Source organism: Pseudophryne corroboree, chromosome 4 (assembly GCF_028390025.1).
Source record: "Pseudophryne corroboree isolate aPseCor3 chromosome 4, aPseCor3.hap2, whole genome shotgun sequence".
Lineage (NCBI taxonomy): Eukaryota > Metazoa > Chordata > Amphibia > Anura > Myobatrachidae > Pseudophryne > Pseudophryne corroboree.
In genome coordinates this window covers 196,897,714-196,924,008 of record NC_086447.1, presented here as the reverse complement: position 1 = coordinate 196,924,008, position 26,295 = coordinate 196,897,714, and the positions used below count along the sequence as shown (strand labels likewise).

At 48.2% G+C, this 26,295-nt stretch overlaps 1 protein-coding gene across 1 annotated transcript in view; it reads right to left on the bottom strand.

Annotated features, from left to right (window-relative positions):
* Positions 1–26,295, bottom strand: part of SAG (S-antigen visual arrestin) — a 97,112-nt gene that overhangs the window by 12,794 nt on the left and 58,023 nt on the right. Inside the window, exon 11 of the mRNA XM_063919559.1 lies at positions 220–297. Coding sequence (XP_063775629.1) covers positions 220–297 — 78 coding nt within the window. The remainder of the gene's footprint in view (positions 1–219; positions 298–26,295) is intronic.

Sequence of the window (26,295 nt, the reverse complement as noted above, 5' to 3'; positions counted from 1 at the left end):
ACAGATTGTCCTTTGCAGTCTATACAAGAAAACCTGCAAAGTTCTTCTAATGTTATTCCATGGCAGTAAGGGCAGTGGCACATATTGCTGAGAACTAAAGCAAAATGTTTTTTTTTTAATCTGGGATATTGTTGTTTTGTTTTGTTATTACTTCACGTACAGTATTGTATCTTTATAAGTAATTTGATAGTGCATAAATATCCAACATCTGTATCTTACCCAGAGACAGTGAGTGTGACTTTAATCTTGTAATCGACCAGGATTCCCATGACAGTGCGGTCAATACCTTCCTTCAGCCTGTAAAAGTAAATTATAATGACCAAAATGCATAAGAACTGTTGGCTGTATTTGCTAAATCGATGCAGTAGTTTCTGCTCAAGAAGGTGAAAGCAGCTGAATCAGGTGGCAAGTTCTGATGGTAGCAAAACAGAGGAATTAAAAAAATGCTGATGTTATTGTTGTAAAAGTCTAAATAGCAGTAAAGGTAATAATGATTAAGGTGGCAATATTTATTTTAAACATAAAAAAAATGTAGCTTCCACCCTATGACACGAGACTACCCTTGCAGTCAGGCCCGGCGCTACCCGCTCAGCGAAGGGTTGCAGTGCACGGAGGCGTGGGGACGGAGCGGCACTCTCCCTGCTCTGCATCCCTTCCCTGCTGCTGCGCCGTCTTGTCCCCCCTGCTACTGCTGCCAGCTGCTGTGCCTGTCACTGTATGACAGGCGGCGGCGCTGGCATCAAGAAAAGCTCACTCCCCTCACCTGTGTGACAGCAGCTGTATGGATCAGAGGAGGGGGCGAAGCTACACGGAATGGAAGGGGCGGGGCTAAATGGAATGGAAGGGGTGGAGCTACACGGACCAGGCTGCTGTAGAGAGAGGGACAGCCAGACTTCGGTAAGTGGGGGGTGAGAAAGAAATATGTGTGTGTGTGTGTGTGTGTGTGTGTGTGTGTGTGTATGGTGGGGGTGTGTGTATGGTGGGTGTGTATGTGTGTATATATGTGTGAATTGTGTGTGTGAGGTATGTCTGTGTGCACACGCATTATCGACGCTACTACTGGGGGGGCCATTACATGTAAGGACGCTGCTACTACTACTGGGGAAGGGGCATTACGTATAATGACGTATACTACTGGGGAAGGGGCATTACGTATAACGAAGCTACTACTACTTGGGGGGGGGGCATTATGTATAACAACGCTACTACAGGAGGGGGCATTGCATGAAAGGATACTACTACTACAGGGGGGGCATTATGTATAATGATGCTACTACTGGGAGAGCCATTACATGTAAGGAAGATACTACTACTTGGTGGGGTGACATTACGTATAACGATGCTACTACTGGGGGGGCATTACATGTAAGGACGCTACTACTACAGGGGGGCATTACGTATAACGATGCTACTACTGGGAGGGCCATTACATGTAAGGACGGTACTACTACTTGGGGAGGGGCATTACGTATAACGACGCTACTTCTGGGGGGGCATTACATGTAAGGACGATACTACTACTTGGGGGGGTAGCATTACGTATAATGATGCTACTACTAGGGGGAAAATTACATGTAAGGACGCTACTACTACTGGGGGGGGCATTACGTATAATGACGCTACTACTAGGGGGGAATTACATGTAAGTACGCTACTACTACAGGGGGGCATTACGTATAACGATGCTACTACTGGGGGGGCCATTACATGCAAGGACGCTACTACTATTTGGGGGGGCATTACGTATAATGACGCTACTACTGGGGGGCATTACATGTAAGTACGCTACTACTACAGGGGGCATTACGTATAACGACGCTACTACTGGGGGGCATTACATGTAAGTACGCTACTATTACTGGGGGGGATTACGTATAAGGACGCTACTACTGGGGGAGGCGGCATTATGTATAAGGACAGTACTACTTGGGGGCATTAATTATAAGGACGCTACCATTACTGGGGGGGCATTATGTATAACAATGCTACTACTACTGGGGGGGGCATTACATATAAGGATGCTACTACAACTGGAGGTGCACTATATATAAGGATGCTACTACTACTGTGGGTGCCTTACATGTAAGGATGCTACTACTACTACTGTGGGTGCACTGTGTATAAGGATGCTACTACTACTGTGGGTGCACTGTGTATAAGGATGCTACTACTACTGGGGGGCATTATGTATAAGGATGCTACTATTACTGGGGGGACATTATATATAAGGATGCTATTACTACTGGGGTGCATTACATATAAGGATGCTACTACTACGGGTGGGGCATTACTTATAAGATGAATAAGATTTTGCTACTGTGTGGGGTAAATTTAAATGGGGTTACTATTGTGTGGCCATGACCCTTACTTGTGAGACCACACCCCTTTTCCTGGCATACGCTAAAGGCGCGCGCTGACCCTTTGTCGAATATGGGAGGACGCAATTTATAGTTTGCAGGGGGGTGCCGAACACCCTAGTACCGGCCCTGCTTGCAGTGTACATGTGCTAGTCTAGTAAGTGAGTCTGGAAATATCACAGTTTACATATAGTGACCACTATATTCTACTTGATGCAAATGCTGATGTTCTGTTGTTGGGAATGCAATATATCTGATGGAAAGCAATATAGTATTATCATACATTGTATTCATCTAATGAAAAGTAATGGAATATTTGTCTCTGATCAGTTACCTGATCACTAATAGAACCCAAGTGTCATGCACAGTGCTGTAACTAGACATTTTAGCGCTGTGTGCAAGAAATGACATTGGCGCCGCCCCCCCGCCCTCATATTGTAAAATAGGGAGAGTGCGTAGTGTGTGGGGGGGGGAAATATAGGCGCGTTGTTTCATGGGGAAGGGGTGTGGCCACAAAATAATACCAATTCATATTGCGGTGCACAGTAGTCTCCATTATTCAAATTACTCCGCAAAGTAGCGCCACTACACCAGGTAGAGCCCTTTTTACACATTACGGAGGACAGATTCCCCTTTTTACACATTACAGCAGACATCGTCCACATTACGACAGACAGAATCCACCTTTTACACATTATGGCAGACAGAGTCCCCCTTTTTACACATTAAGGCAGCCAGTCCCCCTTTTTATACATTACGGCAGACAGCGTCCCCTTTTTACACATTATGGCAGACAGCGTCCCCTTTTTACACATTACGGCAGACAGCGTCACCTTTTTACACATTACAGAAGACAGTCCCCCTTTTTACACATTACGGCAGACAGCGTCTCCTTATTACAAATAATGGCAGACAGTCCCCCTTTTTACACATTATGGCAGACAGCGTCCCCTTTTTACACATTACGGCAGACAGCGTCACCTTTTTACACATTACGGCAGACAGCGTGCCCTTCTTACACATTACAGAAGACAGTCCCGCTTCTTACACATTATGGCAGACAGCATCCCCCTTTTTACACATTACGGCAGACAGCATCCCCTTCTTACACATTACGGAAGACAGTCCCCCTTTTTACACATTGCGGCAGACAGCGGCTGTCACGATCCGGGTATCTGGACGCCATTTCTTACCCATCAGATGCCTCCTAAGGCTGGCTCAGCGCTCCAGGACCGGATCCCATCTGTTATCCTGATGTGTACATTCCTGTATCCTCTCCTGTCACTCTGGGACGCTGTCACAGTAAACGCCATATTACACCCGGCATGGCGTCTCCCGCGGCCTCCGCCGCCGTCCCTGAACTTCTGCATGCAGAGTGTCTGAGTGGCGATTACGTCAGCCGCGGCCTCCGCTGTGTCCGCGTGGTTGGATGTGCATCTGTCAGCCTGGCGCCTCCTGTCTCCGGTGGCCGGCGCCGCCATTACTGTTTTCATTACCACATGGATTACAAACCAAACTTCCCTCCAAGTGTCTGCATGGGCGCAGCCATCTTGGATTCTGTCAGCTGATCATTTCCACCAATCTGTTCTCAGTATTGATAATCTGCATAATTGCCTAGCCAATCCCTTCCTTGCTGCAGGTATAAATACACTGTGCCTGAGCAAGGAAGGCGTCAGTGCTTTGGTTGTCAAACCTAGTTCCTGTTTGTCTCTCTCCTGTGATTGTCTTCCAGGTTCCAGCTCCTGTCTCAAGACTTCCACCATAGAGACCCGCACCAGCATTCCACCTGCGGTGTAGCCTGACTCTCCAATCCATTGTGGATTCATCTGTTTCCAGCTACAACATTACCTGCTTCCAGCTCAGCTTCCAGCAGAGTACAGCTTCCCTTAAAGGGCCGGTGTCCTTTCTACACTTTACCACTCTCCACCGGTATTATTATTTCTCCGCTCTCAAGTTCTACATTTCAGTTCATATTTCATCGCTCCCAAGTTCATTTATTATTTAACTGGTTCCAGCCAGTATCCACTCCGTGCTAACAACAGTCTGGTTCCAGCCAGTATCCACAGCAGCTGTTTTATCTTCAGCAACCCAGCTTTTCCTGGAACACCAGCTGGCACAATCCTGGGTTATCTCCATTGCTACAGTCGGGCCTGGTAAGGACTTTCCATCTAGAAGATCATAAGAACTATCTCACACTACCAGTGCCTTGTGGCTCCTGCCATCCTGTAGTACCCAGGAACTGTATTTATTCTTTGCTGACTTTTACGTTTTCTTTTACTGCTGCTGTGTTGCGGAGTTGTCATAATAAACATCATTGACTTTTATCCAAGTTGTCGTGGTCACGCCTTCGGGCAGTTATTATTCATGTTACTTACATGTCCAGGGGTCTGATACAACCTCCCAGGTTCCGGTACATCTCAGCCCCTACAACTGAGGCTGCCTCCCGTCAGCTCAGGCCCTCAGTTGTGACAGTAAGCACTGACCTAATGAATCCAGCCGGAGACCAGGATCAAGCGGCCAGGCCGATGCAAGAACTGGCAGCCCGACTAGAACATCAGGAGGCTGCACAGGGCCACATCATCCGCTGTCTCCAGGATCTCTCTACTCGGCTGGATGGGATTCAGACAACTCTCCGTGGATCAGGCGCGTCTGGTGCGTCAACCACAGTGACTCCAGCTATAACCCCACCCACCTTACCCATTTCTGCTCCACGTCTTCATCTTCCAACGCCAGCAAAATTTGACGGATCTCCAAGATTCTGCAGGGGATTTCTCAACCAGTGTGAGATTCAGTTTGAGCTACAACCTGGCAATTTTCCCAGTGACCGTACAAAAATTGCCTACATTATTTCTCTTCTCAGTGGCTCAGCCCTTGATTGGGCATCACCGTTATGGGAGAGGTCCGACACCCTGCTATCTTCCTACACTGCCTTCGTGTCAACATTCAGGCGCATCTTCGACGAGCCAGGCCGGGTAACCTCAGCTTCATCCGAGATTCTCCGTTTACGCCAGGGGTCACGTACTGTAGGACAATATCTGATACAGTTCCAGATCCTGGCATCCGAACTGGCATGGAACGACGAGGCCCTGTATGCTGCATTCTGGCATGGCTTATCTGAGCGTATTAAAGATGAATTAGCTACCAGAGACTTACCTTCTAAGTTAGATGAGCTAATCTCACTCTGCACGAAAGTGGATTTACGTTTCAGAGAGAGAGCAACTGAGCGTGGAAGATCATCTGCTCCAAAATCTTCTGCTCCTCCTCCTCGTCAACTGTCACCATCTAAAGATGAGCCCATGCAACTTGGCCGTTTCCGTTTAACTCCTGCTGAGCGCCGAAGACGTCTCTCCGAGTTTCTCTGTCTCTATTGTGCAGCTCCGTCTCACACCATTAATGCCTGTCCCAAACGTCCGGGAAACTCCAAATCCTAGCTCGCCAAGGAGAGGGCCGGCTAGGAGTAATGATCTCCTCTCCATCTCCTCAAGATTGTAATCTTGCAGTCTCGCTTCAAGTTGCTCAACGTTATCGGAACGTCATTGCCCTCCTTGATTCCGGAGCAGCTGGGAACTTTATTACCGAAGCCTATGTTAAACGGTGGTCCCTACCCACCGAGAGACTTCCTTCGTCCATTTCTTTAACTGCCGTGGATGGCAGCAAAATTTTTGATGCAGTTATTTCTTTAAGGACTCTACCAGTTCGTCTGAGAGTGGGAGTTCTTCATTACGAACTTATTTCTTTTTTAGTGATTCCAAGAGCCACACATCCTGTGGTCCTGGGCCTTCCATGGCTCCGTCTTCACAATCCTACAATTGATTGGACGACTACGCAAATCCTGGCATGGGGTTCCTCCTGTGCTGAGATATGTTTGTTTAAAGTATTGCCTGTCTGTTCTTCCTCCCCCAGGTCGTCTGATGTTCCACCTCCTCCATATCAAGATTTCACGGAGGTGTTCAGTAAAGCTTCTGCTGATATCCTTCCTCCTCATAGAGAATGGGACTGTCCGATTGATCTCGTTCCAGGGAAGGTTCCACCTCGAGGCCGAACTTATCCGTTGTCTCTGCCTGAGACGCATTCTATGGAGGAATATATTAAAGAGAACCTAGCAAAGGGGTTCATTCGACCTTCTTCTTCTCCAGCCGGCGCAGGCTTCTTTTTTGTAAAAAAGAAAGATGGTGGTCTGCGGCCGTGCATCGACTACAGAGGTTTGAACGACATTACCATCAAGAACCGTTATCCTTTACCCCTGATTACTGAGCTCTTTGACAGAGTTAGCGGAGCTACCATCTTTACAAAGCTGGACTTGCGAGGTGCATACAATCTCATCCGGATCCGTGAGGGTGACGAGTGGAAGACCGCCTTTAACACCCGTGACGGACATTATGAGTACCTCGTCATGCCCTTCGGATTGAGCAATGCTCCAGCTGTCTTCCAGCATTTTGTCAATGAGATCTTCAGAGACATTCTATACCGTCATGTCGTGGTCTATCTAGACGATATCCTCATTTTTGCCAACGATTTAGAGGAACATCGTTTTTGGGTTAAAGAGGTTCTGTCCCGTCTCCGTGTCAATCATCTCTATTGCAAATTAGAAAAATGCGTCTTTGAAGTCAAGTCCATTCCGTTTCTAGGGTACATTGTGTCCGGTTCCGGACTAGAGATGGATCCTGAGAAACTACAAGCAATCCAAAATTGGCCGGTACCCTTAACCCTCAAAGGGGTCCAGAGGTTCTTAGGGTTCGCCAACTATTACCGAAAGTTTATACGAGACTTTTCCACCATTGTGGCGCCTATTACTGCTTTCACTAAGAAGGGTGCTAACCCGTCCAAGTGGTCTGAAGAAGCCATGCAAGCATTTCATCTTTTAAAAAAAAGGTTCATCTCTGTGCCTGTTCTGAAACAGCCTGACATCGACTCTCCTTTCATCTTAGAGGTGGATGCCTCCTCCGTTGGAGTAGGAGCGGTGTTATCTCAGAGGGCTAAAGATGGCCATTTACACCCTTGCAGTTTCTTCTCCCGGAAGTTCTCCCCAGCTGAGCGCAACTATGCCATTGGCGACCAGGAGTTGCTAGCCATCAAGCTCGCTCTAGAAGAGTGGAGGTATCTGTTGGAGGGAGCTTCTCATTCAATCACCATACTTACAGACCACAAGAACCTTTTATACCTGAAGGGCGCACAATGTCTCAACCCTCGTCAGGCCAGATGGGCACTTTTCTTTTCCAGGTTCGACTTTAAACTCCAGTTCTGTCCGGGCTCTCAGAATCGCAAGGCCGATGCCCTTTCCCGCTCATGGGAGCAAGAAAATGAGTCAGAGTCTTCAGACAAGCATCCTATTATAAATCCGTTGGCATTCTCCACGGTAGGGATGGACTCTACGCCCCCATCAGGGAAAAGTTTTGTGAAGCCGATGCTAAGGAAGAAGCTCATGCATTGGGCTCATGCTTCCCGTTTTGCCGGACATACAGGTATCCAAAAAACCCTGGAGTTTATCTCTAGGTCCTATTGGTGGCCAACTCTGAAAAAGGACGTCTTGGAGTTTATTGCATCTTGCCCAAAGTGTGCCCAACATAAAGTATCCCGCCAGTCGCCTGCGGGGCAACTGGTTCCACTATCCGTTCCCCGTCGACCATGGACCCACTTGTCGATGGATTTCATTACAGACTTACCCATGTGCAACAAGTTCAATACCATCTGGGTGGTAGTTGACCGGTTCACCAAGATGGCACATTTCATTCCTCTCACCGGTCTTCCGTCAGCTTCCAAGTTGGCTCAAGTATTCATACAAGAGATCTTCCGACTCCACGGTCTTCCTGAAGAAATTATCTCAGATCGAGGAGTTCAATTCACAGCCAAATTCTGGCGAAGTTTATGTCATGTCCTCCAAGTCAAGCTAAAGTTTTCCACGGCTTACCATCCTCAGACCAATGGTCAAACCGAGAGGGTGAATCAGGACTTGGAGGCCTTCCTCCGCATCTATGTGTCCTCCTCTCAAGATGACTGGGTTCAATTACTTCCCTGGGCCGAGTTCTGTCATAACAACCAGTATCATTCTTCATCTGCTTCAACACCATTCTTCACTAACTTTGGATTCCACCCTAAAGTCCCTGAGTTCCAACCGCTTCCAGCAACTTCTGTTCCCGCAGTGGATATCACCTTGCATCAGTTTGCCAATATCTGGAAGAGCGTACGATCAGCTCTGCTCAAGGCATCGTTCAGGTACAAGAAGTTTGCGGATAAGAAGCGTCGAGCAGTTCCTGCTCTCAAGGTGGGTGATCGGGTATGGTTATCCACGAAGAATTTGAGGTTAAGAGTTCCCAGTATGAAGTTTGCACCTCGCTATATCGGTCCTTTCAAGATTGAACAAGTCATCAATCCTGTTGCTTACAGACTCCAGTTGCCTCCCTTCTTAAAAATACCCAGGACATTCCATGTTTCCCTGTTGAAACCGCTGATCTTGAATCGGTTTCATTCCTCACTTCCTCCAACTCCGAAAGTCCAAACTCAACGAGGCGTTGAGTATGAAGTGGCCAAGATCCTGGACTCACGTCACCGTTACGGTCAACTACAATATCTTATTGACTGGAAGGGTTATGGTCCTGAGGAACGTTCATGGACCAATGCTTCTGATGTCCATGCTCCTGCCTTGGTCCGGAGATTCCATTCCAAGTTTCCTCAAAAGCCAAAGAAGTGTCCTGGGGCCACTCCTAAAGGGGGGGGTGCTGTCACGATCCGGGTATCTGGACGCCATTTCTTACCCATCAGATGCCTCCTAAGGCTGGCTCAGCGCTCCAGGACCGGATCCCATCTGTTATCCTGATGTGTACATTCCTGTATCCTCTCCTGTCACTCTGGGACGCTGTCACAGTAAACGCCATATTACACCTGGCATGGCGTCTCCCGCGGCCTCCGCCGCCGTCCCTGAACTTCTGCATGCAGAGTGTCTGAGTGGCGATTACGTCAGCCGCGGCCTCCGCTGTGTCCGCGTGGTTGGATGTGCATCTGTCAGCCTGGTGCCTCCTGTCTCCGGTGGCCGGCGCCGCCATTACTGTTTTCATTACCACATGGATTACAAACCAAACTTCCCTCCAAGTGTCTGCATGGGCGCAGCCATCTTGGATTCTGTCAGCTGATCATTTCCACCAATCTGTTCTCAGTATTGATAATCTGCATAATTGCCTAGCCAATCCATTCCTTGCTGCAGGTATAAATACACTGTGCCTGAGCAAGGAAGGCGTCAGTGCTTTGGTTGTCAAACCTAGTTCCTGTTTGTCTCTCTCCTGTGATTGTCTTCCAGGTTCCAGCTCCTGTCTCAAGACTTCCACCATAGAGACCCGCACCAGCATTCCACCTGCGGTGTAGCCTGACTCTCCAATCCATTGTGGATTCATCTGTTTCCAGCTACAACATTACCTGCTTCCAGCTCAGCTTCCAGCAGAGTACAGCTTCCCTTAAAGGGCCGGTGTCCTTTCTACACTTTACCACTCTCCACCGGTATTATTATTTCTCCGCTCTCAAGTTCTACATTTCAGTTCATATTTCATCGCTCCCAAGTTCATTTATTATTTAACTGGTTCCAGCCAGTATCCACTCCGTGCTAACAACAGTCTGGTTCCAGCCAGTATCCACAGCAGCTGTTTTATCTTCAGCAACCCAGCTTTTCCTGGAACACCAGCTGGCACAATCCTGGGTTATCTCCATTGCTACAGTCGGGCCTGGTAAGGACTTTCCATCTAGAAGATCATAAGAACTATCTCACACTACCAGTGCCTTGTGGCTCCTGCCATCCTGTAGTACCCAGGAACTGTATTTATTCTTTGCTGACTTTTACGTTTTCTTTTACTGCTGCTGTGTTGCGGAGTTGTCATAATAAACATCATTGACTTTTATCCAAGTTGTCGTGGTCACGCCTTCGGGCAGTTATTATTCATGTTACTTACATGTCCAGGGGTCTGATACAACCTCCCAGGTTCCGGTACATCTCAGCCCCTACAACTGAGGCTGCCTCCCGTCAGCTCAGGCCCTCAGTTGTGACAGTAAGCACTGACCTAATGAATCCAGCCGGAGACCAGGATCAAGCGGCCAGGCCGATGCAAGAACTGGCAGCCCGACTAGAACATCAGGAGGCTGCACAGGGCCACATCATCCGCTGTCTCCAGGATCTCTCTACTCGGCTGGATGGGATTCAGACAACTCTCCGTGGATCAGGCGCGTCTGGTGCGTCAACCACAGTGACTCCAGCTATAACCCCACCCACCTTACCCATTTCTGCTCCACGTCTTCATCTTCCAACGCCAGCAAAATTTGACGGATCTCCAAGATTCTGCAGGGGATTTCTCAACCAGTGTGAGATTCAGTTTGAGCTACAACCTGGCAATTTTCCCAGTGACCGTACAAAAATTGCCTACATTATTTCTCTTCTCAGTGGCTCAGCCCTTGATTGGGCATCACCGTTATGGGAGAGGTCCGACACCCTGCTATCTTCCTACACTGCCTTCGTGTCAACATTCAGGCGCATCTTCGACGAGCCAGGCCGGGTAACCTCAGCTTCATCCGAGATTCTCCGTTTACGCCAGGGGTCACGTACTGTAGGACAATATCTGATACAGTTCCAGATCCTGGCATCCGAACTGGCATGGAACGACGAGGCCCTGTATGCTGCATTCTGGCATGGCTTATCTGAGCGTATTAAAGATGAATTAGCTACCAGAGACTTACCTTCTAAGTTAGATGAGCTAATCTCACTCTGCACGAAAGTGGATTTACGTTTCAGAGAGAGAGCAACTGAGCGTGGAAGATCATCTGCTCCAAAATCTTCTGCTCCTCCTCCTCGTCAACTGTCACCATCTAAAGATGAGCCCATGCAACTTGGCCGTTTCCGTTTAACTCCTGCTGAGCGCCGAAGACGTCTCTCCGAGTTTCTCTGTCTCTATTGTGCAGCTCCGTCTCACACCATTAATGCCTGTCCCAAACGTCCGGGAAACTCCAAATCCTAGCTCGCCAAGGAGAGGGCCGGCTAGGAGTAATGATCTCCTCTCCATCTCCTCAAGATTGTAATCTTGCAGTCTCGCTTCAAGTTGCTCAACGTTATCGGAACGTCATTGCCCTCCTTGATTCCGGAGCAGCTGGGAACTTTATTACCGAAGCCTATGTTAAACGGTGGTCCCTACCCACCGAGAGACTTCCTTCGTCCATTTCTTTAACTGCCGTGGATGGCAGCAAAATTTTTGATGCAGTTATTTCTTTAAGGACTCTACCAGTTCGTCTGAGAGTGGGAGTTCTTCATTACGAACTTATTTCTTTTTTAGTGATTCCAAGAGCCACACATCCTGTGGTCCTGGGCCTTCCATGGCTCCGTCTTCACAATCCTACAATTGATTGGACGACTACGCAAATCCTGGCATGGGGTTCCTCCTGTGCTGAGATATGTTTGTTTAAAGTATTGCCTGTCTGTTCTTCCTCCCCCAGGTCGTCTGATGTTCCACCTCCTCCATATCAAGATTTCACGGAGGTGTTCAGTAAAGCTTCTGCTGATATCCTTCCTCCTCATAGAGAATGGGACTGTCCGATTGATCTCGTTCCAGGGAAGGTTCCACCTCGAGGCCGAACTTATCCGTTGTCTCTGCCTGAGACGCATTCTATGGAGGAATATATTAAAGAGAACCTAGCAAAGGGGTTCATTCGACCTTCTTCTTCTCCAGCCGGTGCAGGCTTCTTTTTTGTAAAAAAGAAAGATGGTGGTCTGCGGCCGTGCATCGACTACAGAGGTTTGAACGACATTACCATCAAGAACCGTTATCCTTTACCCCTGATTACTGAGCTCTTTGACAGAGTTAGCGGAGCTACCATCTTTACAAAGCTGGACTTGCGAGGTGCATACAATCTCATCCGGATCCGTGAGGGTGACGAGTGGAAGACCGCCTTTAACACCCGTGACGGACATTATGAGTACCTCGTCATGCCCTTCGGATTGAGCAATGCTCCAGCTGTCTTCCAGCATTTTGTCAATGAGATCTTCAGAGACATTCTATACCGTCATGTCGTGGTCTATCTAGACGATATCCTCATTTTTGCCAACGATTTAGAGGAACATCGTTTTTGGGTTAAAGAGGTTCTGTCCCGTCTCCGTGTCAATCATCTCTATTGCAAATTAGAAAAATGCGTCTTTGAAGTCAAGTCCATTCCGTTTCTAGGGTACATTGTGTCCGGTTCCGGACTAGAGATGGATCCTGAGAAACTACAAGCAATCCAAAATTGGCCGGTACCCTTAACCCTCAAAGGGGTCCAGAGGTTCTTAGGGTTCGCCAACTATTACCGAAAGTTTATACGAGACTTTTCCACCATTGTGGCGCCTATTACTGCTTTCACTAAGAAGGGTGCTAACCCGTCCAAGTGGTCTGAAGAAGCCATGCAAGCATTTCATCTTTTAAAAAAAAGGTTCATCTCTGTGCCTGTTCTGAAACAGCCTGACATCGACTCTCCTTTCATCTTAGAGGTGGATGCCTCCTCCGTTGGAGTAGGAGCGGTGTTATCTCAGAGGGCTAAAGATGGCCATTTACACCCTTGCAGTTTCTTCTCCCGGAAGTTCTCCCCAGCTGAGCGCAACTATGCCATTGGCGACCAGGAGTTGCTAGCCATCAAGCTCGCTCTAGAAGAGTGGAGGTATCTGTTGGAGGGAGCTTCTCATTCAATCACCATACTTACAGACCACAAGAACCTTTTATACCTGAAGGGCGCACAATGTCTCAACCCTCGTCAGGCCAGATGGGCACTTTTCTTTTCCAGGTTCGACTTTAAACTCCAGTTCTGTCCGGGCTCTCAGAATCGCAAGGCCGATGCCCTTTCCCGCTCATGGGAGCAAGAAAATGAGTCAGAGTCTTCAGACAAGCATCCTATTATAAATCCGTTGGCATTCTCCACGGTAGGGATGGACTCTACGCCCCCATCAGGGAAAAGTTTTGTGAAGCCGATGCTAAGGAAGAAGCTCATGCATTGGGCTCATGCTTCCCGTTTTGCCGGACATACAGGTATCCAAAAAACCCTGGAGTTTATCTCTAGGTCCTATTGGTGGCCAACTCTGAAAAAGGACGTCTTGGAGTTTATTGCATCTTGCCCAAAGTGTGCCCAACATAAAGTATCCCGCCAGTCGCCTGCGGGGCAACTGGTTCCACTATCCGTTCCCCGTCGACCATGGACCCACTTGTCGATGGATTTCATTACAGACTTACCCATGTGCAACAAGTTCAATACCATCTGGGTGGTAGTTGACCGGTTCACCAAGATGGCACATTTCATTCCTCTCACCGGTCTTCCGTCAGCTTCCAAGTTGGCTCAAGTATTCATACAAGAGATCTTCCGACTCCACGGTCTTCCTGAAGAAATTATCTCAGATCGAGGAGTTCAATTCACAGCCAAATTCTGGCGAAGTTTATGTCATGTCCTCCAAGTCAAGCTAAAGTTTTCCACGGCTTACCATCCTCAGACCAATGGTCAAACCGAGAGGGTGAATCAGGACTTGGAGGCCTTCCTCCGCATCTATGTGTCCTCCTCTCAAGATGACTGGGTTCAATTACTTCCCTGGGCCGAGTTCTGTCATAACAACCAGTATCATTCTTCATCTGCTTCAACACCATTCTTCACTAACTTTGGATTCCACCCTAAAGTCCCTGAGTTCCAACCGCTTCCAGCAACTTCTGTTCCCGCAGTGGATATCACCTTGCATCAGTTTGCCAATATCTGGAAGAGCGTACGATCAGCTCTGCTCAAGGCATCGTTCAGGTACAAGAAGTTTGCGGATAAGAAGCGTCGAGCAGTTCCTGCTCTCAAGGTGGGTGATCGGGTATGGTTATCCACGAAGAATTTGAGGTTAAGAGTTCCCAGTATGAAGTTTGCACCTCGCTATATCGGTCCTTTCAAGATTGAACAAGTCATCAATCCTGTTGCTTACAGACTCCAGTTGCCTCCCTTCTTAAAAATACCCAGGACATTCCATGTTTCCCTGTTGAAACCGCTGATCTTGAATCGGTTTCATTCCTCACTTCCTCCAACTCCGAAAGTCCAAACTCAACGAGGCGTTGAGTATGAAGTGGCCAAGATCCTGGACTCACGTCACCGTTACGGTCAACTACAATATCTTATTGACTGGAAGGGTTATGGTCCTGAGGAACGTTCATGGACCAATGCTTCTGATGTCCATGCTCCTGCCTTGGTCCGGAGATTCCATTCCAAGTTTCCTCAAAAGCCAAAGAAGTGTCCTGGGGCCACTCCTAAAGGGGGGGGTGCTGTCACGATCCGGGTATCTGGACGCCATTTCTTACCCATCAGATGCCTCCTAAGGCTGGCTCAGCGCTCCAGGACCGGATCCCATCTGTTATCCTGATGTGTACATTCCTGTATCCTCTCCTGTCACTCTGGGACGCTGTCACAGTAAACGCCATATTACACCTGGCATGGCGTCTCCCGCGGCCTCCGCCGCCGTCCCTGAACTTCTGCATGCAGAGTGTCTGAGTGGCGATTACGTCAGCCGCGGCCTCCGCTGTGTCCGCGTGGTTGGATGTGCATCTGTCAGCCTGGCGCCTCCTGTCTCCGGTGGCCGGCGCCGCCATTACTGTTTTCATTACCACATGGATTACAAACCAAACTTCCCTCCAAGTGTCTGCATGGGCGCAGCCATCTTGGATTCTGTCAGCTGATCATTTCCACCAATCTGTTCTCAGTATTGATAATCTGCATAATTGCCTAGCCAATCCATTCCTTGCTGCAGGTATAAATACACTGTGCCTGAGCAAGGAAGGCGTCAGTGCTTTGGTTGTCAAACCTAGTTCCTGTTTGTCTCTCTCCTGTGATTGTCTTCCAGGTTCCAGCTCCTGTCTCAAGACTTCCACCATAGAGACCCGCACCAGCATTCCACCTGCGGTGTAGCCTGACTCTCCAATCCATTGTGGATTCATCTGTTTCCAGCTACAACATTACCTGCTTCCAGCTCAGCTTCCAGCAGAGTACAGCTTCCCTTAAAGGGCCGGTGTCCTTTCTACACTTTACCACTCTCCACCGGTATTATTATTTCTCTGCTCTCAAGTTCTACATTTCAGTTCATATTTCATCGCTCCCAAGTTCATTTATTATTTAACTGGTTCCAGCCAGTATCCACTCCGTGCTAACAACAGTCTGGTTCCAGCCAGTATCCACAGCAGCTGTTTTATCTTCAGCAACCCAGCTTTTCCTGGAACACCAGCTGGCACAATCCTGGGTTATCTCCATTGCTACAGTCGGGCCTGGTAAGGACTTTCCATCTAGAAGATCATAAGAACTATCTCACACTACCAGTGCCCTGTGGCTCCTGCCATCCTGTAGTACCCAGGAACTGTATTTATTCTTTGCTGACTTTTACGTTTTCTTTTACTGCTGCTGTGTTGCGGAGTTGTCATAATAAACATCATTGACTTTTATCCAAGTTGTCGTGGTCACGCCTTCGGGCAGTTATTATTCATGTTACTTACATGTCCAGGGGTCTGATACAACCTCCCAGGTTCCGGTACATCTCAGCCCCTACAACTGAGGCTGCCTCCCGTCAGCTCAGGCCCTCAGTTGTGACAGCGGCCCCCTTTTTACACATTACAGAAGACAGTCCCCCTTTTTACACATTACGGCAGACAGCGTCTCCTTATTACAAATAATGGCAGATAGTCCCCCTTTTTACACATTACGGCAGACAGCGTCCCCTTATTACACATTACGGCAGACAGCGTCCCCTTATTGTTAGAACAGGCTGTGTTTGTGGATCCATTGGACTCTGACCAACCAAAGCAGCAGATGCCCCTGAGTGCTAGAAACAAGGAGGACAAAGCTAATTCCTTTTCATATATTAAGGATAACAGATCAGAAAGAGACTGTAGGAAGACTTAGACTAATCAGCTCAGGATTGAGAAACTGCAGGGAATGAAGTCCCTGAATGATACAAGGCCGAGATTAAAGAACTGTGAGGAATATACTTAGATTGATATAAAGACGAGACTGAAGAACTGTGAAGTAGAGTTGTTGAGTGATGCGAAGGCAAGGCTGAAGAATTGTGAAGACTGTTAGCCGGATGATGTGAAAATGTGAATGTGGAACTGTGAAGACTGGTTGCCTGATGATACGAAGATGTGAATGAAGAACTGTGAAGGCTGGTTGCAGGATGATGCGAAGACGTGATTGAAGAACTGTGAAGACTAGTTGCAGGATGATGCAAAGACATGAATGAAGAACTGTGACGACTGGTTGCTGGATGATGCAAGGACATGAATAAAGAACACAGGCTAAAGCTGGCGAACCATCGCGAGAATTCTGCAGAATCCAAAGGCACCAGTGGGAGAGCGGTTGACCGTGACTGTGCACTGGAGAGCTGGCGAGCGTTGTGCAGCGAGAGTCGGCTGAGAGCTCAGAGAGCCTGATGGGACCAATTAACAAGAGACGCACAGAACAAACTGTGGTAGCACAGAGCTAAGGCACAGAGTAGCCACAACAAAGCACTGGCACAGAATGCAATAATCCCAGCCTATTTATAGGCAGCAGGAAAACAGGATTGGCTGACACTCACCCATCACGCTCATTGGTGCTGCCCTTGGTCTCCAACATGGCCGCTCCCAGCACTGCAGACACACCAGGAAGCTGCAGGCCACTAGGTCCTCCCTCCAACCTCTGGAAGCCGTCACTCCCGCCGCTGACTCAGCCGCATCCCCGTGCTGGCCACAGAGCGCAGCAGGCAGCCGCACCGGAGAGGACTGGTCCCGGGATCCGCAGCGCTAAGCGCCTGTCGCCAGACACTTATTACACATTACGGCAGACAGCTTCCCCTTTTTACACATTACGGCAGACAGTCCCCCTTTTTACACATTACATCAGAGAGATAGAATAAATAGATAGATGATAGATAGATAGATAGATAGATAGATAGATAGATAGATAGATAGATAGATAGATAGATAGATAGACAGACTATTCAGAATAAATGATACTTACTGTCTCTCCGCTGGCTCAGGCAGTCAGGCTCCTCGGCGCAGTAGCTGCTGAAAGAACCCAGGCAGGTTAGGAAGAGGAGGGAGGTGGACTCAGGAGCCGCAGCTGCACACTGTAATTTGTAGCACCACCGCATGCAGCTGTCCCTCTCCTTCCACATTGGCTGGCCGTCGCTGCTGTGAATGCTGGGATGAGGGAAGCGCATCCCAGCATTCACAGAAGCGGCGGCCAGCCTATGTGGAAGGAGAGGGACAGCTGCAGCGGTGCCACCACCAAAAACAGTGTGCTGCTGTGGTTCCCTCCTCCCCCTCCCTCCTCTTTCATCTCACCTGTTCCCAGGAGCTGCTCCTCTCCTCGATCCAGCACATACAGGTGGCTTGTAATGAGTCAATTTGACTCATTACAATGCCGCTAACTTCAGGGAATGTGGGCAGTTGTGCCCTCAGGGTGACTGCGCTGTGTGCCAGGCACACACGTAGTTACGGCCCTGGTCAAGCAGCTCATGCTGTTTGAAAAATCATTAAAGGTCCAATCTATTCTTAAACTTTAGCTGTGAGTTGAGGTGCAATAAGTAGTATTAGAATTCTGAACTCTAATTACTGGGGGATGATATTTCATCTGAAGCATCAGGTCCCCCAGAGACTTCAATGGTAGAGCAATATGCTCCATTTTCCTAACACTGCTGGATTATTTCCAAAACTGTTGGCAATTCCTCTCCTCTGTGACTTTTATTCTGATGACAAAGAAGGAAAGCAGAGCCTTAAAAGAAATGATCGGTTCAGGGGTAGGGGAAGGGTGGGCAGGAGGTTTGACCTAAATAAAGTGGTTATGAATCAAAGGTTCGACAGTCAAAAGATTGAATTATAGAATTATACTTTATTATTATCTGGATGACAGATTGACAGTTAAAAGGTCGACAAGCAGTAGGTCAACACCAAAATGGTCGACATGCACAGGTCGACATGGTCAAAAGGTCAACAGGGTTGACATGGTTATGGTCAACACCAGTGCTTAAAGTGGTCCTACAGAGGTGGTGGAACTCACCCCCCCTCCCCACGGCGCCCATGCAACAAAGGTATTGCACGCACCGCAAAAAAGGAGCGTGGTCTCAAAAAAGGGGCATGTTACACAATAGTAATAATGCCCACAGTAGTAGCACCCCATAATACACATAATGCCCACAGCAGTAGCGCCTCTTATACAATGCCCACAGTGGTAGTGCCCCTTATATATAGCCCATAGTAGTGGTGCACCTTATGCAATGCACGCAATAGCAGTGCCCCTTATGTAGATGCCCCTCAGTAGTTTGCACCCCAGTAGATGCCCCCCAGTAGTAATGCCCCCTGTAGTTTGCCCCCGTAGTAATGCCCCTCAGTTGTTTGCCCCCAGTAGATGCCCCTCAGTAGTTTTCCCCCAGTAGATGCCGCTACACAAATAAAAAAAAAACACAACACACCATACTTACCAAGCCCCGCTCCGTGTCCAGCCGCTGCAGTCATCTGGGCGTCCGCTCCTCTGCACTATGGGAGAGACGTCATGACGTCTCTCCCATAGCGCGTACTGACAGAGCCGGAAGCCGGAGCTCAGTACTGAGCTCCTGCCTCCGGCTGCCGCTGTGCAGGGAGACGGGAGCCCGCTGGTAACACAATCTCAGCGGGCGCCCGGCATCTCCCTGCTGTGCCGCCAGGGACACATCGGGTGAGGTGAGCCAGAAGAGGCGGAACTGCGTCCCGTCTCCAAGTGGAACTGACGGAATGAAGTTCCGCCCCATTCCGGCTCACTTTAACCCCTGGTCAACACATTAAAAGGTCTACATTGTTTTTGGTGTCAAATTTCAAGCAGGTGGACCCCCGCTTCGCTCGTCATGGTTTGGTGCAGGTTACCATTCTCAATTGTAGTCCACGTGGATGGTAAAGAATGAAATAATCCTAAAAATTCCAAAAATTCCAAAAAAAACTCATGTCGACCATATGTGGTAACGTGTGGTAAATTTGGTAACGTGGCCAGAAAATAACCATTATAGGCCTGATCTTTTGAGCACATTAACAGGCTAAAATGATACCAGGAGTGATCCAACAAACTAATCAAATTGCCAAACAACTGGAACCCTTAGCTCTATATTGGGCGATGGTGGTAGCTCAACCGTCCAATATATCAGTGGTTCTCAAACTCGGTCCTCAGGACCCCACACAGTTCATGTTTTGCAGGTCTCCTCACAGAATCACAAGTGAAATAATTAGCTCCACCTGCGGACCTTTTGAACTGTGTCAGTGAGTAATTAATAGAGATGTGCACTTGAAATTTTTCGGGTTTTGTGTTTTGGTTTTGGGTTCGGTTCCGCGGCCGTGTTTTGGGTTCGACCGCGTTTTGGCAAAACCTCACCGAATTTTTTTTGTCGGATTCGGGTGTGTTTTGGATTCGGGTGTTTTTTTCAAAAAACACTAAAAAACAGCTTAAATCATAGAATTTGGGGGTCATTTTGATCCCAAAGTATTATTAACCTCAAAAACCATAATTTCCACTAATTTTCAGTCTATTCTGAATATCTCACACCTCACAATATTATTTTTAGTCCTAAAATTTGCACCGAGGTCGCTGGATGACTAAGCTAAGCGACCCTAGTGGCCGACACAAACACCTGGCCTATCTAGGAGTGGCACTGCAGTGTCACGCAGGATTGCCCTTCCAAAAAACACTCCCCAAACAGCACATGACGCAAAGAAAAAAAGAGGCGCAATGAGGTAGCTGTGTGAGTAAGATAAGCGACCCTAGTGGCCGACACAAACACCTGGCCCATCTAGGAGTGGCACTGCAGTGTCACGCAGGATGGCCCTTCCAAAAAACACTCCCCAAACAGCACATGACGCAAAGAAAAAAAGAGGCGCAATGAGGTAGCTGTGTGAGTAAGATAAGCGACCCTAGTGGCCGACACAAACACCTGGCCCATCTAGGAGTGGCACTGCAGTGTCACGCAGGATGGCCCTTCCAAAAAACACTCCCCAAACAGCACATGACGCAAAGAAAAAAAGAGGCGCAATGAGGTAGCTGTGTGAGTAAGATAAGCGACCCTAGTGGCCGACACAAACACCTGGCCCATCTAGGAGTGGCACTGCAGTGTCACGCAGGATGGCCCTTCCAAAAAACACTCCCCAAACAGCACATGACGCAAAGAAAAAAAGAGGCGCAATGAGGTAGCTGTGTGAGTAAGATAAGCGACCCTAGTGGCCGACACAAACACCTGGCCCATCTAGGAGTGGCACTGCAGTGTCACGCAGGATGGCCCTTCCAAAAAACACTCCCCAAACAGCACATGACGCAAAGAAAAAAAGAGGCGCAATGAGGTAGCTGTGTGAGTAAGCTAAGCGACCCTAGTGGCCGACACAAAACACCTGGCCCATCTAGGAGTGGCACTGCAGTGTCACGCAGGATGGCCCTTCCAAAAAACACTCCCCAAACAGCACATGACGCAAAGAAAAAAAGAGGCACAATGAGGTAGCTGTGTGAGTAAGATAAGCGACCCTAGTGACCGACACAAACACCTGGCCCATCTAGGAGTGGCACTGCAGTGTCACGCAGGATGGCCCTTCCAAAAAACACTCCCCAAACAGCACATGACGCAAAGAAAAAAAGAGGCGCAATGAGGTAGCTGTGTGAGTAAGATAAGCGACCCTAGTGGCCGACACAAACACCTGGCCCATCTAGGAGTGGCACTGCAGTGTCACGCAGGATGGCCCTTCCAAAAAACACTCCCCAAAAAGCACATGACGCAAAGAAAAAAAGAGGCGCAATGAGGTAGCTGTGTGAGTAAGCTAAGCGACCCTAGTGGCCGACACAAACACCTGGCCCATCTAGGAGTGGCACTGCAGTGTCACGCAGGATGGCCCTTCCAAAAAACACTCCCCAAACAGCACATGACGCAAATAAAAATGAAAGAAAAAAGAGGTGCAAGATGGAATTGTCCTTGGGCCCTCCCACCCACCCTTATGTTGTATAAACAGGACATGCACACTTTAACCAACCCATCATTTCAGTGACAGGGTCTGCCACACGACTGTGACTGAAATGACGGGTTGGTTTGGACCCCCACCGAAAAAGAAGCAATTAATCTCTCCTTGCACAAACTGGCTCTACAGAGGCAAGATGTCCACCTCATCATCATCCTCCGATATATCACCGTGTACATCCCGCTCCTCACAGATTATCAATTCGTCCCCACTGGAATCCACCATCTCAGCTCCCTGTGTACTTTGTGGAGGCAATTGCTGCTGGTCAATGTCTCCACGGAGGAATTGATTATAATTCATTTTAATGAACATCATCTTCTCCACATTTTCTGGAAGTAACCTCGTACGCCGATTGCTGACAAGGTGAGCGGCGGCACTAAACACTCTTTCGGAGTACACACTTGTGGGAGGGCAACTTAGGTAGAATAAAGCCAGTTTGTGCAAGGGCCTCCAAATTGCCTCTTTTTCCTGCCAGTATAAGTACGGACTGTCTGACGTGCCTACTTGGATGCGGTCACTCATATAATCCTCCACCATTCTTTCAATGGGGAGAGAATCATATGCAGTGACAGTAGACGACATGTCCGTAATCGTTGTCAGGTCCTTCAGTCCGGACCAGATGTCAGCATCAGCAGTCGCTCCAGACTGCCCTGCATCACCGCCAGCGGGTGGGCTCGGAATTCTGAGCCTTTTCCTCGCACCCCCAGTTGCGGGAGAATGTGAAGGAGGAGATGTTGACAGGTCGCGTTCCGCTTGACTTGACAATTTTGTCACCAGCAGGTCTTTGAACCCCAGCAGACTTGTGTCTGCCGGAAAGAGAGATCCAAGGTAGGTTTTAAATCTAGGATCGAGCACGGTGGCCAAAATGTAGTGCTCTGATTTCAACTGATTGACCACCCGTGAATCCTTGTTAAGCGAATTAAGGGCTCCATCCACAAGTCCCACATGCCTAGCGGAATCGCTCCCTTTTAGCTCCTCCTTCAATGCCTCCAGCTTCTTCTGCAAAAGCCTGATGAGGGGAATGACCTGACTCAGGCTGGCAGTGTCTGAACTGACTTCACGTGTGGCAAGTTCAAAAGGTTGCAGAACCTTGCACAACGTTGAAATCATTCTCCACTGCGCTTGAGACAGGTACATTCCACCTCCTATATCGTGCTCAATTGTATAGGCTTGAATGGCCTTTTGCTGCTCCTCCAACCTCTGAAGCATATATAGGGTTGAATTCCACCTCGTTACCACTTCTTGCTTCAGATGATGGCAGGGCAGGTTCAGGCGTTTTTGGTGGTGCTCCAGTCTTCTGTACATGGTGCCTGTACGCCGAAAGTGTCCCGCAATTCTTCTGGCCACCGACAGCATCTCTTGCACGCCCCTGTCGTTTTTTAAAAAAATTCTGCACCACCAAATTCAAGGTATGTGCAAAACATGGGACGTGCTGGAATTTGCCCATATTTAATGCACACACAATATTGCTGGCGTTGTCCGATGCCACAAATCCACAGGAGAGTCCAATTGGGGTAAGCCATTCCGCGATGATCTTCCTCAGTTGCCGTAAGAGGTTTTCAGCTGTGTGCGTATTCTGGAAACCGGTGATACAAAGCGTAGCCTGCCTAGGAAAGAGTTGGCGTTTGCGAGATGCTGCTACTGGTGCCGCCGCTGCTGTTCTTGCGGCGGGAGTCCATACATCTACCCAGTGGGCTGTCACAGTCATATAGTCCTGACCCTGCCCTGCTCCACTTGTCCACATGTCCGTGGTTAAGTGGACATTGGGTACAACTGCATTTTTTAGGACACTGGTGAGTCTTTTTCTGACGTCCGTGTACATTCTCGGTATCGCCTGCCTAGAGAAGTGGAACCTAGATGGTATTTGGTAACGGGGGCACACTACCTCAAGAAATTGTCTAGTTCCCTGTGAACTAACGGCGGATACCGGACGCACGTCTAACACCAACATAGTTGTCAAGGCCTCAGTTATCCGCTTTGCAACAGGATGACTGCTGTGATATTTCATCTTCCTCGCAAAGGACTGTTGGACAGTCAATTGCTTGGTGGAAGTAGTAAAAGTGGTCTTACGACTTCCCCTCTGGGATGACCATCGACTCCCAGCAGCAACAACAGCAGCGCCAGCAGCAGTAGGCGTTACACGCAAGGATGCATCGGAGGAATCCCAGGCAGGAGAGGACTCGTCAGAATTGCCAGTGACATGGCCTGCAGGACTATTGGCATTCCTGGTGAAGGAGGAAATTGACACTGAGGGAGTTGGTGGGGTGGTTTGCGTGAGCTTGGTTACAAGAGGAAGGGATTTACTGGTCAGTGGACTGCTTCCGCTGTCGCCCAAAGTTTTTGAACTTGTCACTGACTTATTATGAATGCGCTGCAGGTGACGTATAAGGGAGGATGTTCCGAGGTGGTTAACGTCCTTACCCCTACTTATTACAGCTTGACAAAGGCAACACACGGCTTGACAAATGTTGTCCACATTTCTGGTGAAATACTTCCACACCGAAGAGCTGATTTTTTTGGTATTTTCACCAGGCATGTCAACGGCCCTATTCCTCCCACGGACAACAGGTGTCTCCCCGGGTGCCTGACTTAAACAAACCACCTCACCATCAGAATCCTCCTTGTCAATTTCCTCCCCAGCGCCAGCAACACCCATATCCTCCTCATCCTGGTGTACTTCAACACTGACATCTTCAATCTGACTATCAGGAACTGGACTGCGGGTGCTCCTTCCAGCACTTGCAGGGGGCGTGCAAATGGTGGAAGGCGCATGCTCTTCACGTCCAGTGTTGGGAAGGTCAGGCATCGCAACCGACACAATTGGACTCTCCTTGTGGATTTGGGATTTCGAAGAACGCACAGTTCTTTGCGGTGCTTTTGCCAGCTTGAGTCTTTTCATTTTTCTAGCGAGAGGCTGAGTGCTTCCATCCTCATGTGAAGCTGAACCACTAGCCATGAACATAGGCCAGGGCCTCAGCCGTTCCTTGCCACTCCGTGTGGTAAATGGCATATTGGCAAGTTTACGCTTCTCCTCCGACAATTTTATTTTAGATTTTGGAGTCCTTTTTTTACTGATATTTGGTGTTTTGGATTTGACATGCTCTGTACTATGACATTGGGCATCGGCCTTGGCAGACGACGTTGCTGGCATTTCATCGTCTCGGCCATGACTAGTGGCAGCAGCTTCAGCACGAGGTGGAAGTGGATCTTGATCTTTCCCTAATTTTGAAACCTCAACATTTTTGTTCTCCATATTTTAATAGGCACAACTAAAAGGCACCTCAGGTAAACAATGGAGATGGATGGATACTAGTATACTTATGGATGGACCAGCGACTGCCGACACAGACGTAGCTACAGCCGTGGACTACCGTACTGTGTCTGCTGCTAATATAGACTGGATGATAATGAGATGAAATTAATATATATATATATATAATATCACTAGTACTGCAGCCGGACAGGTATATATATTTATTATGTAATGACTGATGACGGACCTGCTGGACACTGTCAGCTCAGCAGCACCGCAGACTGCTACAGTAAGCTACTATAGTAGTATGTATCAAGAAGAAAGAAAAAAAAAACCACGGGTAGGTGGTATACAATTATGGATGCACCAGCGACTGCCGACACAGAGGTAGCTACAGCCGTGGACTACCGTACTGTGTCTGCTGCTAATATAGACTGGATGATAATGAGATGAAATTAATATATATATATATATATATATATAATATCACTAGTACTGCAGCCGGACAGGTATATATATTTATTATGTAATGACTGATGACGGACCTGCTGGACACTGTCAGCTCAGCAGCACCGCAGACTGCTACAGTAAGCTTCTATAGTAGTATGTATCAAGAAGGAAAAAAAAAAAAACACGGGTAGGTGGTATACAATTATGGATGGACCAGCGACTGCCGACACAGAGGTAGCTACAGCCGTGGACTACCGTACTGTGTCTGCTGCTAATATAGACTGGATGATAATGAGATGAAATTAATATATATATATATATATATATATATATAATATCACTAGTACTGCAGCCGGACAGGTATATATATTTATTATGTAATGACTGATGACGGACCTGCTGGACACTGTCAGCTCAGCAGCACCGCAGACTGCTACAGTAAGCTACTATAGTAGTATGTATCAAGAAGAAAGAAAAAAAAAACACGGGTAGGTGGTATACAATTATATATATATTATATACAATTATATATATATATATATATATATATATATATATTAAACTGGTGGTGATTAATTAAACTGGTGGTCAGGTCACTGGTCACACTATCAGCAACTTGCAAGTAGTACTCGAGTCCTAAGCAGACAATCACAATATATACTGGTGGTCAGTGTGGTCACAATGGCAGTGTGGCACTCTGGCAGCAAAAGTGTGCACTGTACGTTAAAATATGTACTCCTGCTCTCAGACTCTAACTGCTCCCCACTGTCTCCCCCACAAGTCAGATATACAGTCACACTATCACTTCAGCAAGTAGTAGTACTCCTCCTAATGCTCCCCAAAATTACTAAAGTAAATACTGTGTCTCTCTCTACTCTAGTCTCACTCTCTTCTCTATAAACGGAGAGGACGCCAGCCACGTCCTCTCCCTATCAATCTCAATGCACGTGTGAAAATGGCGGCGACGCGCGGCTCCTTATATAGAATCCGAGTCTCGCGATAGAATCCGAGCCTCGCGAGAATCCGACAGCGGGATGATGACGTTCGGGCTCGCTCGGGTTAACCGAGCAAGGCGGGAAGATCCGAGTCGCTCGGACCCGTGTAAAAAAACCTGAAGTTCGGGCGGGTTCGGATTCCGAGGAACCGAACCCGCTCATCTCTAGTAATTAATACACCTGTACACCTGCTGGGTTACCTGCAAAACATGCACTGTGTGGGGTCCTGAGGACCGAGTTTGAGA